This window comes from Gorilla gorilla, chromosome 8, assembly GCF_029281585.2.
Source record: "Gorilla gorilla gorilla isolate KB3781 chromosome 8, NHGRI_mGorGor1-v2.1_pri, whole genome shotgun sequence".
Taxonomy (NCBI): Eukaryota; Metazoa; Chordata; class Mammalia; order Primates; family Hominidae; genus Gorilla; species Gorilla gorilla.
Genome location: NC_073232.2, coordinates 86646925 through 86662229, shown reverse-complemented (window position 1 = coordinate 86662229; position 15305 = coordinate 86646925). Strand labels below are relative to the sequence as shown.

Sequence of the window (15305 nt, the reverse complement as noted above, 5' to 3'; positions counted from 1 at the left end):
GTTTTCGTGTCTGCTACAGTCCCCTTTGCTTTACATGTATTTGTCCTTACACATTTGGAGTGCAGCTCCTCTATAGCTCTTGTCGACTTCAGGCCAGGTTTGCTGCACTTGCTTATTCACAGTCACATTGGGCAAGGAAGTACCAAGAGGCACTCAAGTGGATCACCTGAATTTCACACATATTCCTCTCCACCACCATTGTCTAACATTATCTCTACCTCATCCTGCTCGTCAGTGTCATCTAGACTACCAAGACTGTGACTCCTTCTCACAGCCTTGTGGTTCCTGGAAACGAAAAGTTCAGAGTGCCCATGTGGCAGCTGTAGCTTGTAGTTCAGTAGGAGGTTTGTTATGCCTCTTTTGGGAACCAAAATGTCTAAGGTTTTGAAGTCCAGGATTGCAGGAAGAGATGTACAAAGCTCTTTAGTGGTTATTGGGAGTGATGCTAGCTGGAATATTTCCTGCTTTCATCCTTTGGTTTCCAGATCTGTGTATTTCACTGGCTCTTCCAGGATGGAAGGGACTCAACATAATCAACCTGCCATCAAATGGACAAGTGGTCTCTTGAAGGAATAGTGTCATACAAGAATACTGGTTTCTGCTGCTGCCATGGAGGACATTCAGAGGCAACAGTAGCTAGACTGACCTTGGTGAGAGGGAGTCCATGCTTTTGGTCTCATGTGTAGCCTCTATCTCTGTTACTATGACCACTTCTTTCATGTGGCTATGTGGTCTGGGGTGGCTGAAGACAAAGGTTTGCTAATATTAGCAGGCTGAATTATTTTGTCCATAAAGTTGTTCTGTGCTTCTTCTGTGGTGGATGCCTTCTGATAGGAAATTACATATGATATGAAAAATTTCATATGTTTAGCCATAGGCACCACATGCCTCTACCTAAGATCTCCTTGTCTCTGACCTTTCAGTCCATTTCCTTCTAAGCCCTTGATTAGCAGGACAAGCCACTTGCCACCACCCATGAGTCCATATATAGTCCATATATGAGTCTCATCTTGAGCCACTTCTTTCACACAAAGTGAGTGAGCAGAGACATTGCTCACAGCTTCTCAGGAACAATTTCCCTCAACACTTGTTCAAGACTGTCCCCCATTGTGTCTATAATGCAGCCACCATCTATTTTTGCCTTGCGCTGTTATACCGAGACAGCCTATCTGGAAACTAACCTCTTAATTTTCCCCTTTCTTCAACTAGTAGTACAGGACTCCCATAAAGCCATAGATATGAGCTGAGGGGAGGGGCCCTGACGCAACTGTGGTGGGTGACATGGAGGTACAGGCTACTTCCTTATGTAGATTATGCCTACCTTCTACTCCTGTTCAGGTTTAATCCCAGATGCACTTTTTACATCTTATGATGAACTGATGCTTCGTTCACTCATCTTTATAACTTGATAGATCTGACAGAACCAAGTTCATAATGGGCACTTTTTTTTTTTTTTTTTGAGACAGAGTCTTGCTCTGTTGCCCGGGCTGGAGTGCAGTGGTGCTGTCTTGGCTCACTGCAAGCTCCGCCTCCCAGGTTCACGCCATTCTCCTGCGTCAGCCTCCCGAGTAGCTGGGACTAAAGGCGTGTGCCACCACGCCTGGCTAATTTTTTTGTATTTTTAGTAGAGACGGGGTTTCACCGTGTTAGCCAGGATGGTCTCGATCTCCTGACCTCGTGATCCACCTGCCTCGGCCTCCCAAAGTGCTGGGATTACAGGCATGAGTCATGGCGCCTGGCCCATAATGGGCACTTTTTGACAAATACATTCTAAAGGGTGGCAAATAAACTCTTCTAAGATTCTGGGACTCACCACTTCAGTAAATGCTTCAGAGATCTGATGATCAAAGGCATGTAGAGACATCCTCTTTAAAAAATGTCTTTTTTGGTTGTTGTTGCATCTTCTCCTGCTACAGTGTTTCTCAACCTTTTTGTTGTTAATGCCCTGGTAAGGAAGTTTTTTAGACATTTTACCCCTAATTACCTCTCCATCATGAAATATTGATAGCACAGATGTACTGTATATTTGTTTAGGTAGTGTGACCTTTGGAAGACTACAGGACCACAAAAACCATTAAATACCAATTTTTGCCCCCTTGGGGGTGATATTATTCCTAGTAAGAATCCATGTCCTACTACAAAGAAGGAAGTATAATGTCATGGGTCTCTTTGGGTTGTGGAAGCAATACATTCTGTATCTCCAAATGCTAATCCAGCAGATAAAATGTGACATGGAATGCTGCCAGGTTTGAATGCGGCTTAGGACAGAAAATGTAGCAGGTCCAGGTTGTGATGTAAGTAAGCTGTACTGCTGCTGCTTTGAGCAAAACAAGCTGCCATTCTCTGTGATTTTGTGTCAGTGAAGGAAAAGGATGCAGTGTGGAGATTATGGCAAGCCCAACTAGGAAAATAAAAAATTTAAGGAGGTGCTCACTCTCAGGTTTTGCAAGTGCAGGCTCAGAACCTAACAGTGAGTGCTTAGATTTTTCATAGGAGATGCCCTGCTTGCCTCACCAAAGTCCTGTCTCTGTCCCTGTGGGTCAAGCTTTCTGGACCACCCCGACCTTGTTGGTTGTTAAGGTAACTCAAGTTACTCCTATATTTTGTTCTCGAACCTTTATAGATTTAGGTTTTACATTTAGGTCTATGTGTGAATATATTTATGGAGGTGTTGGGAGATAATTCTCCATAGATCTTCTGTTTTTGCATATCTTCTGAGCAATTGTATTCGCAGCTTTTTTCTAGACTGTCTTTTCAAGAATGTCCGTATAGCAAACAGCTTTGGAAAATATAGTGTCTCCCTCTGGGGAAGAAGGCAGGTTTGTTGGCTGTTCATGATAATAAAGACAATGTCTTCCACTGGAAAAAGGTTGAAAAGGTTTTCTAGCAATGGTTTTAGAAAATATTGGGGTTTCCTATATAGGGTTGCTCTTGGGTAATGCAACTCACTGAGTGTGCTCTATGGGAATCAGGGCTTGAAGAACTAGCACAAATGTTGTTACTCTGATTACTGCTATTGCTCTGATTAATAAATTATTCTTTATCCCTGGCCCAGGAATCTCATATCTCCTGCTAGTGTCTATGAATTTGTGGCATGCTAACTTGTTTTCTAGCAAGGTAAAATTACAGACTCTTACTATTCTTACCATTTTTGGTAATAAAGATGGAATACTGACAAGACATGGCTTTCTGGAATAAGAAAGACAAGAGCCTTCCCATAGTTCAGTGATAATTTGAGGGAAGTCTGTAGGATTTAGCAGCAGCCATATTATTCAAACTGTCTAGTCAATCAAGCAATAAGTGATCCTCCCCTCTTTCATTCTCTGCTACCAAGGAGGAACTAGGGAGATGGTTGCAGGCTGAGTACTGGAAAATAGGTTCATTGAGGTGGGGGCAGGAGGGTCAATCTGATGGTCAGTGTCACTCCCATCCCATTGTAACAATGAGAACTAAGATCCATTCTGGGTTAGAGTAAGGTTCTGATCCTTTTCAGAAAATAGTTACAGAGATATGCACCTCTAAATGCAAAAGGAGAGGATTTGGGACTGCTATGGACAGAAAGTTTGCAAATCTTAAGAACTTTGGCTTGTTAGCTTGGGAGATGAGGGAGAGAGGTGCACAATGTTTGTTAAGGAGGAATGGCAATAGCAATGGCAACCTCTTACAGCTCAACTCCTCCTGAATTCTATCAGGCCAATATTAGATCTTTTTGAAGACGACAGTACGAGTTTTCTTGGAGTAGGCGCTGGCTGCTGTAAGTGTATCTGGCCCTCTCAGTAAGAGATTCCTGAGACAGAGAACCTGCCATGGGAAACCAGAGATGAAGCAATATCTAGTATTCAGGCCCTTACTATCCTGCTTTGGGTTGATACTCTCCACCTAGTCCCCTGACACTGACCCATAAAAGCCACAAGTGAGGGACATAATGAGGGTTTTTATATGTTTTATAAAAATTCCCTTGTCACTCTTGCTCTTGACTGACTGTTCCAGATGAAAATTTTAGGTGAGATTAGAAGCATGATTAGAAAGAGATTATAGTTACTAGAATGGGACACATTAATTTTGTGGCAGTGTTAGAGAGAGAGAGACAGAGAGAGAGAGACTGAGACCTAAGCACTTGGAAAGGCACTGGGGGATAAAGGGACATTAGTATTAATATTCTTTTGTCTTTTAGAACTGATCCTGGAGCTTTCCCTCACAAAGGAAAATGCCCTGCTGCAGCTTTTGCAAACTGTTTCAAGTCCTTGAATTTAACTGATTCCTGGGTCTGTTATCCTCTGTTAGATGGCTTTGACCACAATTTGATTACTATTCTCTTATTCTTTCTGAGAAGTCTATCAGAAACAGCAGTGAATGGCCTCAGCTTCTTCATTTTCCATGCAAAAACTTGTCAACAGCTTGTATGTATTGCCTGTAGATAGTCCCATAGCTGTCACTTAGGTATTTTGTGGTGGTGGATGAAACAGGATAGGAAACATTGGACTGACTTCCATCATGTGGTACCTACAAAAACAAGGATGCTCAATTATTCAAACTGAACTGGGAATCCTAAGGTGTATCGTTGATTGGGAGGCCATGTTGGAGGCATGGTCAACCTGTGCCTCATGAGTAATATGAGTGACATTTTGGTGGAGGTAGGGGGAAAGGGGATACCCAACAAATGCAAACAAGACTTTATTTCCAGGGCACTCAATGCTCCCTGACTATACTTCTTGTAATGTATACCTCCAATTTTGTTTTTCTTTTAAAAAGTCATTCTGGCTATTGCAGATCCTTCCTATTTCCAAACGAACTTTAGCGTCAGGTTGCAAATTGCTTCACAAAAGCCTGATGGTATTTTCAATGGAATTGCATTGGATTTATAGATCAATTTGGGGAGAACTGACATCCTGACATTATTAAATCTTCTGATTCATGAACACAGTGTATCTTCATTTATTTAGGTCTTTTTATTTTCTCTCAGCAATTTTTTGTAGTTATCACTGTAACTTTTTACCTTATTGAGTGCTGGAAGGTTTTGTATGCCTATAAATATTCTTGAGCTGTGTTTTGGGTCTCAGCTAAGTTACTGGAAACATTCAATCCTTTCAGATCTTACTTTTAAGCTTTGTTTGACAGGTCCAGAGGAGTGTTTAGTGTAAGACTGTTTTTGAACCCTTCCTGAGGCAAAACGCTTTTGAGCACTTTACTCACTGCCCCTTAAATTATAAAACTTTTGACTCTAGCTGGTGGTAACATGAAATATTCTGAGCACTGAGTATCATATCCTATCATGGCACTGAGTGTCATATCCTATCATGCTTCCACGTGGTTCTTTCCCTGGCCATGGATAGTTTTCATACATGTATACAGTGATCATTATCCAGTTGAAGACTAAAGGGGTCCCCTGAAGATTTATGGAGCTCTCTTTGTTCTTTAATTTCTTCTCTAGGATTCTCTCCTTTGAACTGTAGCTTCCTTGGCCTTCCTGGACACCTCCTTCCCTCAACTCAGAGACCGCTAGAAGCTGCCTGGGTTTTCTGTTCTTTGTATCATGATTTGTAACCACCTGTCTTCAGGGAGTAAGCTTAGGAAATAATAGGGATCATCTTGTTTGTTTCCTGTTATGCAGGGGTCATTATCATTCATTATCTGATAACCAAGGTATCAAAATTCATTGTTTCATATATTTTATCTGATTCTTTACTTATTCCAGACAGGAGGATAAACCCAGTTGCTGTTACTCCATCTTGGCTGGAAGCAGAACCCTTCACATAAACCCAGTTGCTGTTACTCCATCTTGGCTGGAAGCAGAACCCTTCACATTATCCCTTGAAGGATAATATGTATGGTATGTGTCCATGGCACAAAGTCTATGATTTAATTTAAATTAACTTTCAGGTATGGCATGAGGCAGGGGTCATGGATAATTTTTTTTCTCTCAATGATATCAGCTTTCATTTTCATTGTTGGAAAGATTTTTCTTTCCCCATTGAAGTGCACTGGCACTGTTTAAAATCAATTGACTTTATATATGTGGATATATTTCTTAACCCTCTATTTGTTCCATTTTTGTCTAACTTCGTGTAATATACTATTTTACTATAACTTTATAACTCTTGAAAACCTGTAGTATATGTCATTTAAATATTTGCTTATTTTTTTCAAGATTGTTTTGGCTCTAGCCTTTTTCATTTCCATATAAATTGCAAAATTATTTTCCCAATTTCTAGAAAATAACCTGCTTGGATTTTGATCATAAACGCATTTAATCCGTAGACAAATATTGATAGACATAGACTTAAAAAGTTGACATTTTAGCAATATTGGGTCTTCTAATCCATTAATATGGTATATAATCTCCATTTATTTGGATCTTCTTTAGTTTCTCTCAGTAATGTTATATAGTTTTCATTGTAGATGTCTGGAAATTGTATGTTGTCTGGGAATACAGCTTTATTTCTTTCATTGAAATCATTATGCCTTTATTTCTTTTTCTTGCCTTATTGCACTTGTTAAGACCTCTAGTATAATACTGAATAGACATAGTGAGAACAAATATCCTTGCCTCCTTCCAATCTTAAGGAAAAATCAATTTTTCTATTAAAATGATGTTAGCTGGAGATAGTTCACAGATGTCCTTCATCAGATGAAAAAGTTCCTCTCTATTCATAAGTATTGTTTGTTTTCAAAGAATAATTGATTCATGTCACAGACTCAAACCACTGCAAAATTTGATATTACATGCTTAAATTTATTAAGTTTTTAAACTTCTTTGCTTTACATTGTCAGCACTGATAACTTTTCTGTGGTTCTTAGCTGTGCTGACTATTAAGGCCACAGATATGAATGGTGAACTTTTGGCTAGACTCATGCTGAGAGTTTTGCTAATGTATGCTAACTTGACAACTTGACCGTTAAGATTTTACCAACAAAATTAGAAATGACTAGATATAATCCATTTTCAGGGTTCTAGAAAATAACTGAAATTGGCTTTGTCAAATCTAAGGTCTTCTTTAATCTCTCCTGACTTTTAGTTCTATCTTTCCTATCCCTTTCATTTACAATGGTTTTGGGAGATTTGGAATTTAGCAATTCAATTCTTTCTAAACTACTTTCTTAATTTTATTGCCAACTTTAAAAAATAAAAAATTGTTGATGGAAAGCTTAATAAATCTGATCATTTATATGTACATTTTCTTTGCTGCTGACATAAAACACAGATACTGAAAAGTGCACAAATAAGCATATGCCTTCATGTTTGTTTTTTTTTTTCTTTTTTAGATGGAGTCTCGCTCTGTTGCCCAGGCTGGAGCGCAATGGCACAATCTCAGCTCACTGCAACCTCCACCTCCTGGGTTCAAGTGATTCTCCTGCCTCAGCCTCCTAAGTAGCTGGGATTACAGGCACCCGCCATCACGCCTGGCTAATTTTTGTATTTTTAGTAGAGACGGGGTTTCACCATGTTGGCCAGGCTAGTCTCGAACTCCTGACCTCGAGTGATGCACTGCCTCAGCCTCCCAAAGTGCTGGGATTACAGGTGCGAGCCACCGCGCCCAGCCTGCCTTCATGAATTTTTGAACACACCCAGAAAGAGCAGAAGACAGAACATTTCTGGTACTCCAGAAGATGTGTTGTTTTCCCTTTCCAGGCAACCCCAATGGTAACTCCCAGTGGTGTGATGGAGCTAGCCTACACCAGCTCTTGGGAGCTGATAAATTTTCAGGAATCTCTTGTGAGGCATTCAGATTTTACTGGAAAATTAGAAATAATTAGATATAATCAATTTTCAGAGTTTTAGAAAATAGTTGAAATCTACTAAGTCAAATCTAAGGTCTCCTTTAAACCTCCTGGTTTTTAGTTTTAGTTCCATCTTTCCTATTCCTTTCATTTACACACAGGCATTATTAACAGTTAAATTATATCAATTAATATTTTAAAATATTAAAAACATTTTACTTTGTTCAACTTAAAGACAAAATTAATATATTTCTTGAGGTCAAATTATCTAAAAAACTCTACCTTGTAAAATTGCATCTTAAAGCAGTGCGTGGAAACTGATGACAAGAAACCACCTAAGTGTCACAACTCTGCTTCAAGTTAATTCCTAGTCCATTTGATTTTGTTTTGCTTTTAAGATCACGAAGCTGATGTACACTTCCGTGCGAGCTTAGAGTGGTAATGAACTCCACAATACACTGAAAAGAGCTTGAGGAGACAGCAGATGAAGGACTGGGGCTCTGGTTTTGCAGGTGAAGCCCAGGTTCTCAAAGGTCCTACCAGGCCTGTACTTTATTTCTCCTCCGCGGGCCTCTAGGCCAAATGCCTGGATGAATCTGCGCTCAGGGGGCGTCCTGGAATTACACTTGGGAGAGAATAAGAAAGGAGGAGGCCGATGTGCCCATGGACATTATTAACCTTCCGGCAAATCCCCACAGCCTCCAAACTGCGTCTCCTCTGCCGCTCTCGGCGCGCAGCTCACGCCCGCAGCGTCAGCGACGCCGGCGGCGCCAAGGCGTCGTGGCGTCGGGCGCCTGGGACGTGGCGTCAACGGCCCCATCCGGCGCCGGCGGCGGGTGCCCGGCGGTCTTTGCTGCCGCCCGGGGGCGCAGAGGCCGGGCCTTTTCTTTCAGCACAAACGTCGGTTTGTAAAAGGGTGGGGCTGGAGTCTGAGGAGTTTTCAGGCTTCCGTCTCGAAGGAAGTCTGGCAGGCTCGGAATTGTCATCTTCCTCAGGCAAATAGTTTTTCACCTTAGAGCCAGCAAGGCCAAACCGCCCAGTCACCCGACTTCCCACAGTCTCAGCAGGTACACAGGGCGGGGAGCCTCGCGAGCGTCTCCCTTAGCAGGACCTGAGGGTTTCGGGAGAGTCCTGGCTTTGCACTTTGTTTTCCCGCTGCCTGGCTGCCTCCGTGGCGGTTGTGCTGCTTTTTATGCAGGATGTAGGATCGAAGGCAAATCATCCTTTCCCTACGCCCCCTGCCAACCCCTGCCGCTCTCCTCGATTTTGTACACTTTATCATTAAAGGATTTGAAATGAATGTAAATTAATCCTTGAAGGATGAAACCAGAAAACATTTGTCGTGGTGGCGGAAAGGGACGGATGCACTTGGGCGAAGTAATGCTGACATCCACTTCCTAGCATTGTTAGGAGGGATAAATGAATTAAATATGTAAAGTCCTTAAATATTTGTTTGCTAATACGAGTATTCATTGCGTGTGACTCTATTTTTGTATTTATGTGAACTTCATCGGAGCATTTGTCAGGTTCTTTTTTTTGCACCAAGTGAGCGTTGCCTGCCTGCCTGCCTGCCTGCCTGCCTCCCTCCCTCCCTTCCTTCCTTCCTTCCCCCCTTCCCTCCCTCCCTCCCTCCCTCCCTCCCTCACACTTTTTTGGGGAGAGAGGACACAATGCAATCCATAACAGCATATACACTTGTTCTTTTTTCCATCAAACTTTCCTCTTGACCATGTTTTCTTCTAGTAATACTGTGTTTCTTTACTCCCTTTTATAGTAAAATTTCTCTACAGTGCTTATATTCAATTCATTGTTCCTACTTCCTCTCTTTTGAACGGTAAGTCAGATATTTACCTCGATCATTCTACTGAAATCGTTGCCGTTCTTCAGGTTACAAATGACCTACCTCCATGTTGCCAAATCCAGTGTCAGCTTAGTCTTCATTTTACTTGACTCAGCATTTGACATAGTTCATCACTCGGTCCTTGGTGATATTTTCTTTTCCTTGCTTTCTATGTATATATACCCTTTTGGTTTTACTTATTGGCTCATTGGCCACTCTTCTTACGTCCTGTTTCCTGGTCCTGATGGTTTTGATGGAATTTTTGATGTTTGCTTGGACCTGAAAGTTTTGATGGAGTTTCTTTGGCAATGTAATTTATTCAGAATTCTTTTGAGGCTTTTCAATTTTGTAAATTTAATCTTGGTTTCTGCATCATTTTGCTTGTAACATTAATTTTTACTGAAAGCATCATGTCACAATCGGTATGAGAAAAATGTAAAAGAGAGCAGGGCGCGCGGTGGCTCAGGCATGTAATCCCAGCACTTTGGGAGGCCGAGGTGGGAGGATCACCTGAGGTCAGGAGTTCGAGACCAGCTTGGCCAACGTGGTGAAACCCTGTCACTATTAAAAATACAAAAATTAGCCGGACGTGGCAGTGGGCACCTGTAATCCCAGCTACTTGGGAGGCTGAGGCAGGAGAATCGCTTGAACCTGGGAGGCAAAGTTTGCAGTGAGCAAGATTGTGCCATTGTACTCCAGCCTGGGCGACAAGAGCGAAACTCTGTCTCAAAAAAACGAAAAATGTAAAAGGGAATATTTTGCAGGGGCTTTGGTTCAAGTTCTATAATGTGTTTATTTACTATTATCATCAGTAGTTTCCAAGAGAGCATTGTGTTCTTCCTTCAAATGGATTTTTAGTGACAAGTTATCTTTGCAAAGTCATATTTGATTATGATTTAAAAATTATGCTTGGCAACTATGCATTCAATTAACTATAGTGTTAACTATAGTGTTTCATCGAAACAAAAAAGCAGTTGTATAATTCTTGGATGAAATAAACATTTTCAGTGCTATTAAGATATTTTCGTTCTATTGTTCACAACCTAGTATAGAATTTTTATTTTTGAGAATTTTCTGTTTGTGCTTGTCAGACATATTTAAGGGCATGTATCCCTGGCCCCATATATATTATATATTTTTAATTTTAATTTTTTATGAGTAGTCTCTTAAACATATATATGATTCTTTTCCAGCGGGGTGTCATCTACTTGTTAAAATCCTAATAAATGTTCACATATTGAAATATCTGCATTTTGGAAATCCATAATTACATCAGCAATTGTTATCTGCTGTCCATATGTCCAAAATAATTGAGAAATTATTAGTTTTTAAAACTTTATTCAAAGTGGTTTTATTTATAACATCTGTAAGTTTTATTATTTGTTTTTATATTTTATTCTCTAAAATAGTATGTTATACTATTTGGTATTGATATTTCTGTTTTGTATAAATGTGCTAACAGGATACCATCAACTTTTGCCATGGTTTCTGGCAAATAAAAAAAATCCTATTATTGGTCTCTTAATATATATCGGATGATCTTCTGAACATTAGATACTGCTTCTCCAAAAATTGAATCATGTTTATTGTTATTAACAAATATATAGGCCTTTATTTTCTCATTTTCAGTAGAATTGCTAATTATTTATATTTTTTTCAAACCTGATACTAGCTTTTAATACTTATCACTATTGATGTGTATTTTATTAATGTTCAGGAATATGTGATAAATGCTGCTGATCTTTGCATTATTTTTTATTCTTCAGCTGGATTATTCCTCCACTGATTTTATTCTTTGCATCAGTTTTTATTCTTCAGCAGTATTATTTTGTGATTACTCGTGTTGTTTTATCTGTTATATTTTTCATTTTTTAATACCTTCACTTGGGTCTTAAAAATTCCTCTTATACCTGTTTCATATGGCTGATATTCTCTGTGTGTTTATGTATTTTTAGTCTCTCTGTTTTAATGATTCTACAACTAAAACATGTTTTTTAGTTTATTATTTTTATATTTATTTATTTATTTGAGATGGAGTCTTACTCCATCCCCCAGGCTGGAGTGCAGTGGTGCAGTCTCTGCTCACTGCAGCCTCCACCTCCGAGTTCAAGCGATTCTCCTGCCTCAGCCTCCCGAGTAGCTGAGACTACAGGTGCCCACCACCACGCCTGGATAATTTTTTGTATTTTTAATAGAGACAGGGTTTTACCATATTGGCCAGGCTGGTCTCAAACTCCTGACCTTGGGATCCACCCGCCTCTGCCTCCCAAAGTACTGGGATTACAGGCGTGAGCCAATGCGCCTGGCCTATTTTTTATTTTTTAATGGTTTTTTTTTTCCATTGTCAAGTTGTTTTGGCCTGTGAGCTCATATACCCTTTGGGGGTGTCCCCTGTTTGTCTGGTAATCTATTATTAGGAAATGATCAAAAGCCAGTTCCCAGCCTGTGTTCCTCCTGGAAGTTAGGGAAAGTATCTGGGTGTATTTGTTTTCGAAGTGCTAAATATTTCCTGTGGTCTGAATGCTTGTGTCATCCCCAAATTCGCATGTTGAAATTGGGCCCCAATTCAACATATGGTAGAATTAGGAGGTGGGGCGTTTAGGAGGTGATTAGGTCATGAGTGCAGCACCCTCATAAATGGGACTACTGCCCTTATAAAAGAGGTCTGAAAAAGCTCCCTTGCTCCTTCCATCATGTGAGGACACAGAGAGTAGGCAACATTTATTTAGCGTCTGGGCTTTCATCAGACACCAACTCTGCTGGTGCCTTGTCGTTGGACTTTCCAATCTCCAGAACTGTGAGAAATAAATGTTTCTTGTTTATAAGCTATGCAATTTATGGTGTTTTGTTATAGCAGCCTCAACAGACTAAGACACTAGTGCTGCTGTAACAAAGTACCACAAAGTGGGTGGCTTAGAACAACAGAAATTTATTCTTTCATGGTTCTGGAGGCCAGAAAACTGAAATCAAGGTTTCAGCAAAACCATGTTCCCTGCTAAGGGCTCTAGGGAAGAATTTTTCATTGGTTTTTACAAGCTTCTGGTGGATGCTAGCAATCCTTGATATTCCTTAGCTTGCAGCTGCATCACTTTAATTTCTGCCTGTCGCTATATGGTCTTCTTACAGTGACACCAGTCATTGGATTTAGGACCCACCTTAATTCAGTATGACCACATCTTAACTTTGTCATATCTGCAAAGACCCTATTTTCAAGTAAGGTCACATTCAAAGTGCTGGGGGCTTAGGACTTGAACATATCTTTTTTCAGGGACACAGTTCAACACATAACAATGGGACAAGCCAAAGTGTAGAGAGCTTCAGATAACAGAGTACCAGTGTTACATTACTCTATCTTAATTTTGCCATTGTACCTGACAATTCCCATGGTTAGGTATATACTCTTACACTATTTGGGAGGTGGCATTGTCCTGAGTCTTAGCTTTGAGGGGAGAGAAAAATAGAGGAATAAAAGCCCAAGACCTATCTAGTTTATACTTCCTTATCTTAGCATAGCTTTGATGCTGCCTTAATATTACCCTAATGATACCTTGGGCCAAGGCTACTGCTCCTGTGGGAATAAAGATGTATATTAAGGACATATATTAGCTCAAATATGGGGGAAAGATAGGAAGAAAATGTAATTTTTCTTTTTCCTGAATGTATTCTCTCATTGTTGCTTCTGGCTTCTTCAGTCCGTATATTCCCATTCTAAATGCCCCATAAACAAATGAGCCTTTGTTTAGGGGTTTCTTAAGTTAAAAAATTTTTTGTTCTTGTTGTTTTCTGTTGTTAGGAATATTTTCCTTTCTATTTTTCATTTTTTCAGAGTTGATTTTGGGATTCGCCATCTTCATAGCAATTGATAATCCTTTTATCATTTTAAATCTGAAATGTTTTCATCTACAACCCTCCTTACTTACAGGAAATGCTATAAGTCCTATAGGTAAAATAACCCAACATTTTCCATATGGAGAGCAAAGGGTATAGAAAAGAAGCAAGATTTGTAGCCAATTTGACCTATGTTGTAATTCTGAAAAATTTAACACTTACTAGCTGTGTGACTCTTGGTTAGTCACTTAACTTGTCTGAGCTCAGTTTACTCTACTCCCATGTAAAATGGAATAATGATGTACATAAAGGGCATACCTTAGATTAAAAATGATGGAGCTTTTACTGTTATTATGCTTAAGTTTAAATAACATTGATATAAATTAGATATTGTGATAACTGCATTCTATATTTCTTTGTTTTGTTTAAGTTACTGTGACTCAAAAAAGCCTGAAGTGTAATTGTAGCTTCCAGAAGTTGCTTAATGTACTCTGAGCAAATTGCTAAAGCCATCAGAAAAAGAGAAATGTAGTATGTGAATTTAATTAGAGCCTGGTGTTTTCTCTGAATCTCTTATTTTTTTTTCACAGGGAGGAATAAGTTTTTTTCATCTGTAATTTGGAAGCCAAGTCAGTAACAAAATGAAACCAGTAAAGCATCTGTTGACCACCAGTAACAAATCGGCAAATGTTCCAGCATTAACTACTAAAAAAGGACTACATAATTTACCATTATCACCTGAACTAAAGGAAAAACATAATGCAAAATTAATTCATGATAAAATTGAACCAATGGTCCTAAGATCTCCGCCAACAGGAGAATCCATTTTACGGTATGCTTTGCCCATTCCATCGAGTAAGACAAAGAACTTACTACCAGAAGATGAAATGATCGGAAAAATTATCAAACATCTGAAGATGGTAAGAGGCTTGTTAGTTTCTGTGTTGCAGGGCCCCCATGATCACCCCAGGTTTAGTGATGTGCTAGGAGGACTCACATGACTCCACATATAGTCATACCGATGGCTAAGATTTATTACAGTAGGCACATGAGGTGAAATTAGGAGAAAACCAGATCTAAGCTTGCAAGAGTCTTTTCCCTTTAGAGTCACCCAGGAGATGCTTAATTTCTTTAGCAATGAATTGTGACAACACATATGAAATGTCTGCCAGGGAAAATCATTAGAAACTCAGTGCCCTGGGATTTATTGGGGGTTGTTTACTATTCACTGTGTGCTTAGCATGTACGAAAATTTCAGACTCTCACAAGGAAAGGAGGTTCAGTATAAACAACGTTATACAAACAGTTTAGGGACAGTGAGCTGCTTCTATCAGTGAATGGGGAGAACCCTCCTGAAATCCAGGATCTCAGATGCCAGGTTAAGGCCAACCTTGCAAGCAGGCCTTCCTAAGTCCTGCATTTCTACTATGTTAAACTCTGCATTTCAGAAACTTTAGCTCTTTTTTTGTTTCTTGAGATGAAGTCTCTTTCGCCCAGGCTGGAGTGCCGTGGCGTGATCTTGGCTCGCTGCAAATTCTGCCTCCAGGTTTCAAGCAATTTTCCTATCTCAGTCTCCCGAGTAGCTGGGACTACAGGAGCATGCCACCATGCCTGGCTAATTTTTATATTTTTAGTAGAGATGGGGTTTCACCATACTGGTCAGGCTGGTCTCAAACTCTTGACCTCAGGTGATCCACCCGCCTTGGCCTCCCAAAGTGCTGGGATTACAGGCATGAGCACCATGCCTGGCTGAAACTTTAGATCTTGATGTGGGGAAAAATTTTCCTTTCTCTGAGTTTCTATTTTTTTCACTGTGATCCAGAATTGAATTGTAAATGTACCAAATAACAATGAGGAAGAGCACAAATATAAAAAAATATATAGTACATCAAACTTGTACAGTACAAGTTTGTTGAAA

The 15305-nt window shown here is 39.8% G+C and overlaps 1 protein-coding gene and 1 long non-coding RNA gene across 30 annotated transcripts in view; one reads left to right on the top strand and one right to left on the bottom strand.

The window, feature by feature from the left end:
• The window catches only part of LOC109028654 (uncharacterized), a 31968-nt gene extending 23477 nt beyond the window's left edge, over positions 1–8491 (bottom strand). The window contains exon 1 of the long non-coding RNA XR_008669017.2: positions 8002–8491. This is a non-coding gene — a long non-coding RNA (uncharacterized lncRNA). The remainder of the gene's footprint in view (positions 1–8001) is intronic.
• The window catches only part of CCDC7 (coiled-coil domain containing 7), a 459676-nt gene that overhangs the window by 19109 nt on the left and 425262 nt on the right, over positions 1–15305 (top strand). For 27 of the 29 annotated variants that reach the window (XM_063710188.1, XM_063710189.1, XM_063710207.1 and 24 more), the window contains exons 1-2: positions 8487–8786; positions 13978–14307. In XM_063710188.1, coding sequence (XP_063566258.1) covers positions 14029–14307 — 279 coding nt within the window. In that variant the 5' untranslated portion in view covers positions 8487–8786; positions 13978–14028. Of the gene's footprint in view, positions 1–8486; positions 8787–13977; positions 14308–15305 lie in introns of those variants that run through there. The other 2 variants (XM_019035479.4, XM_063710186.1) reach the window with 2 other exon arrangements.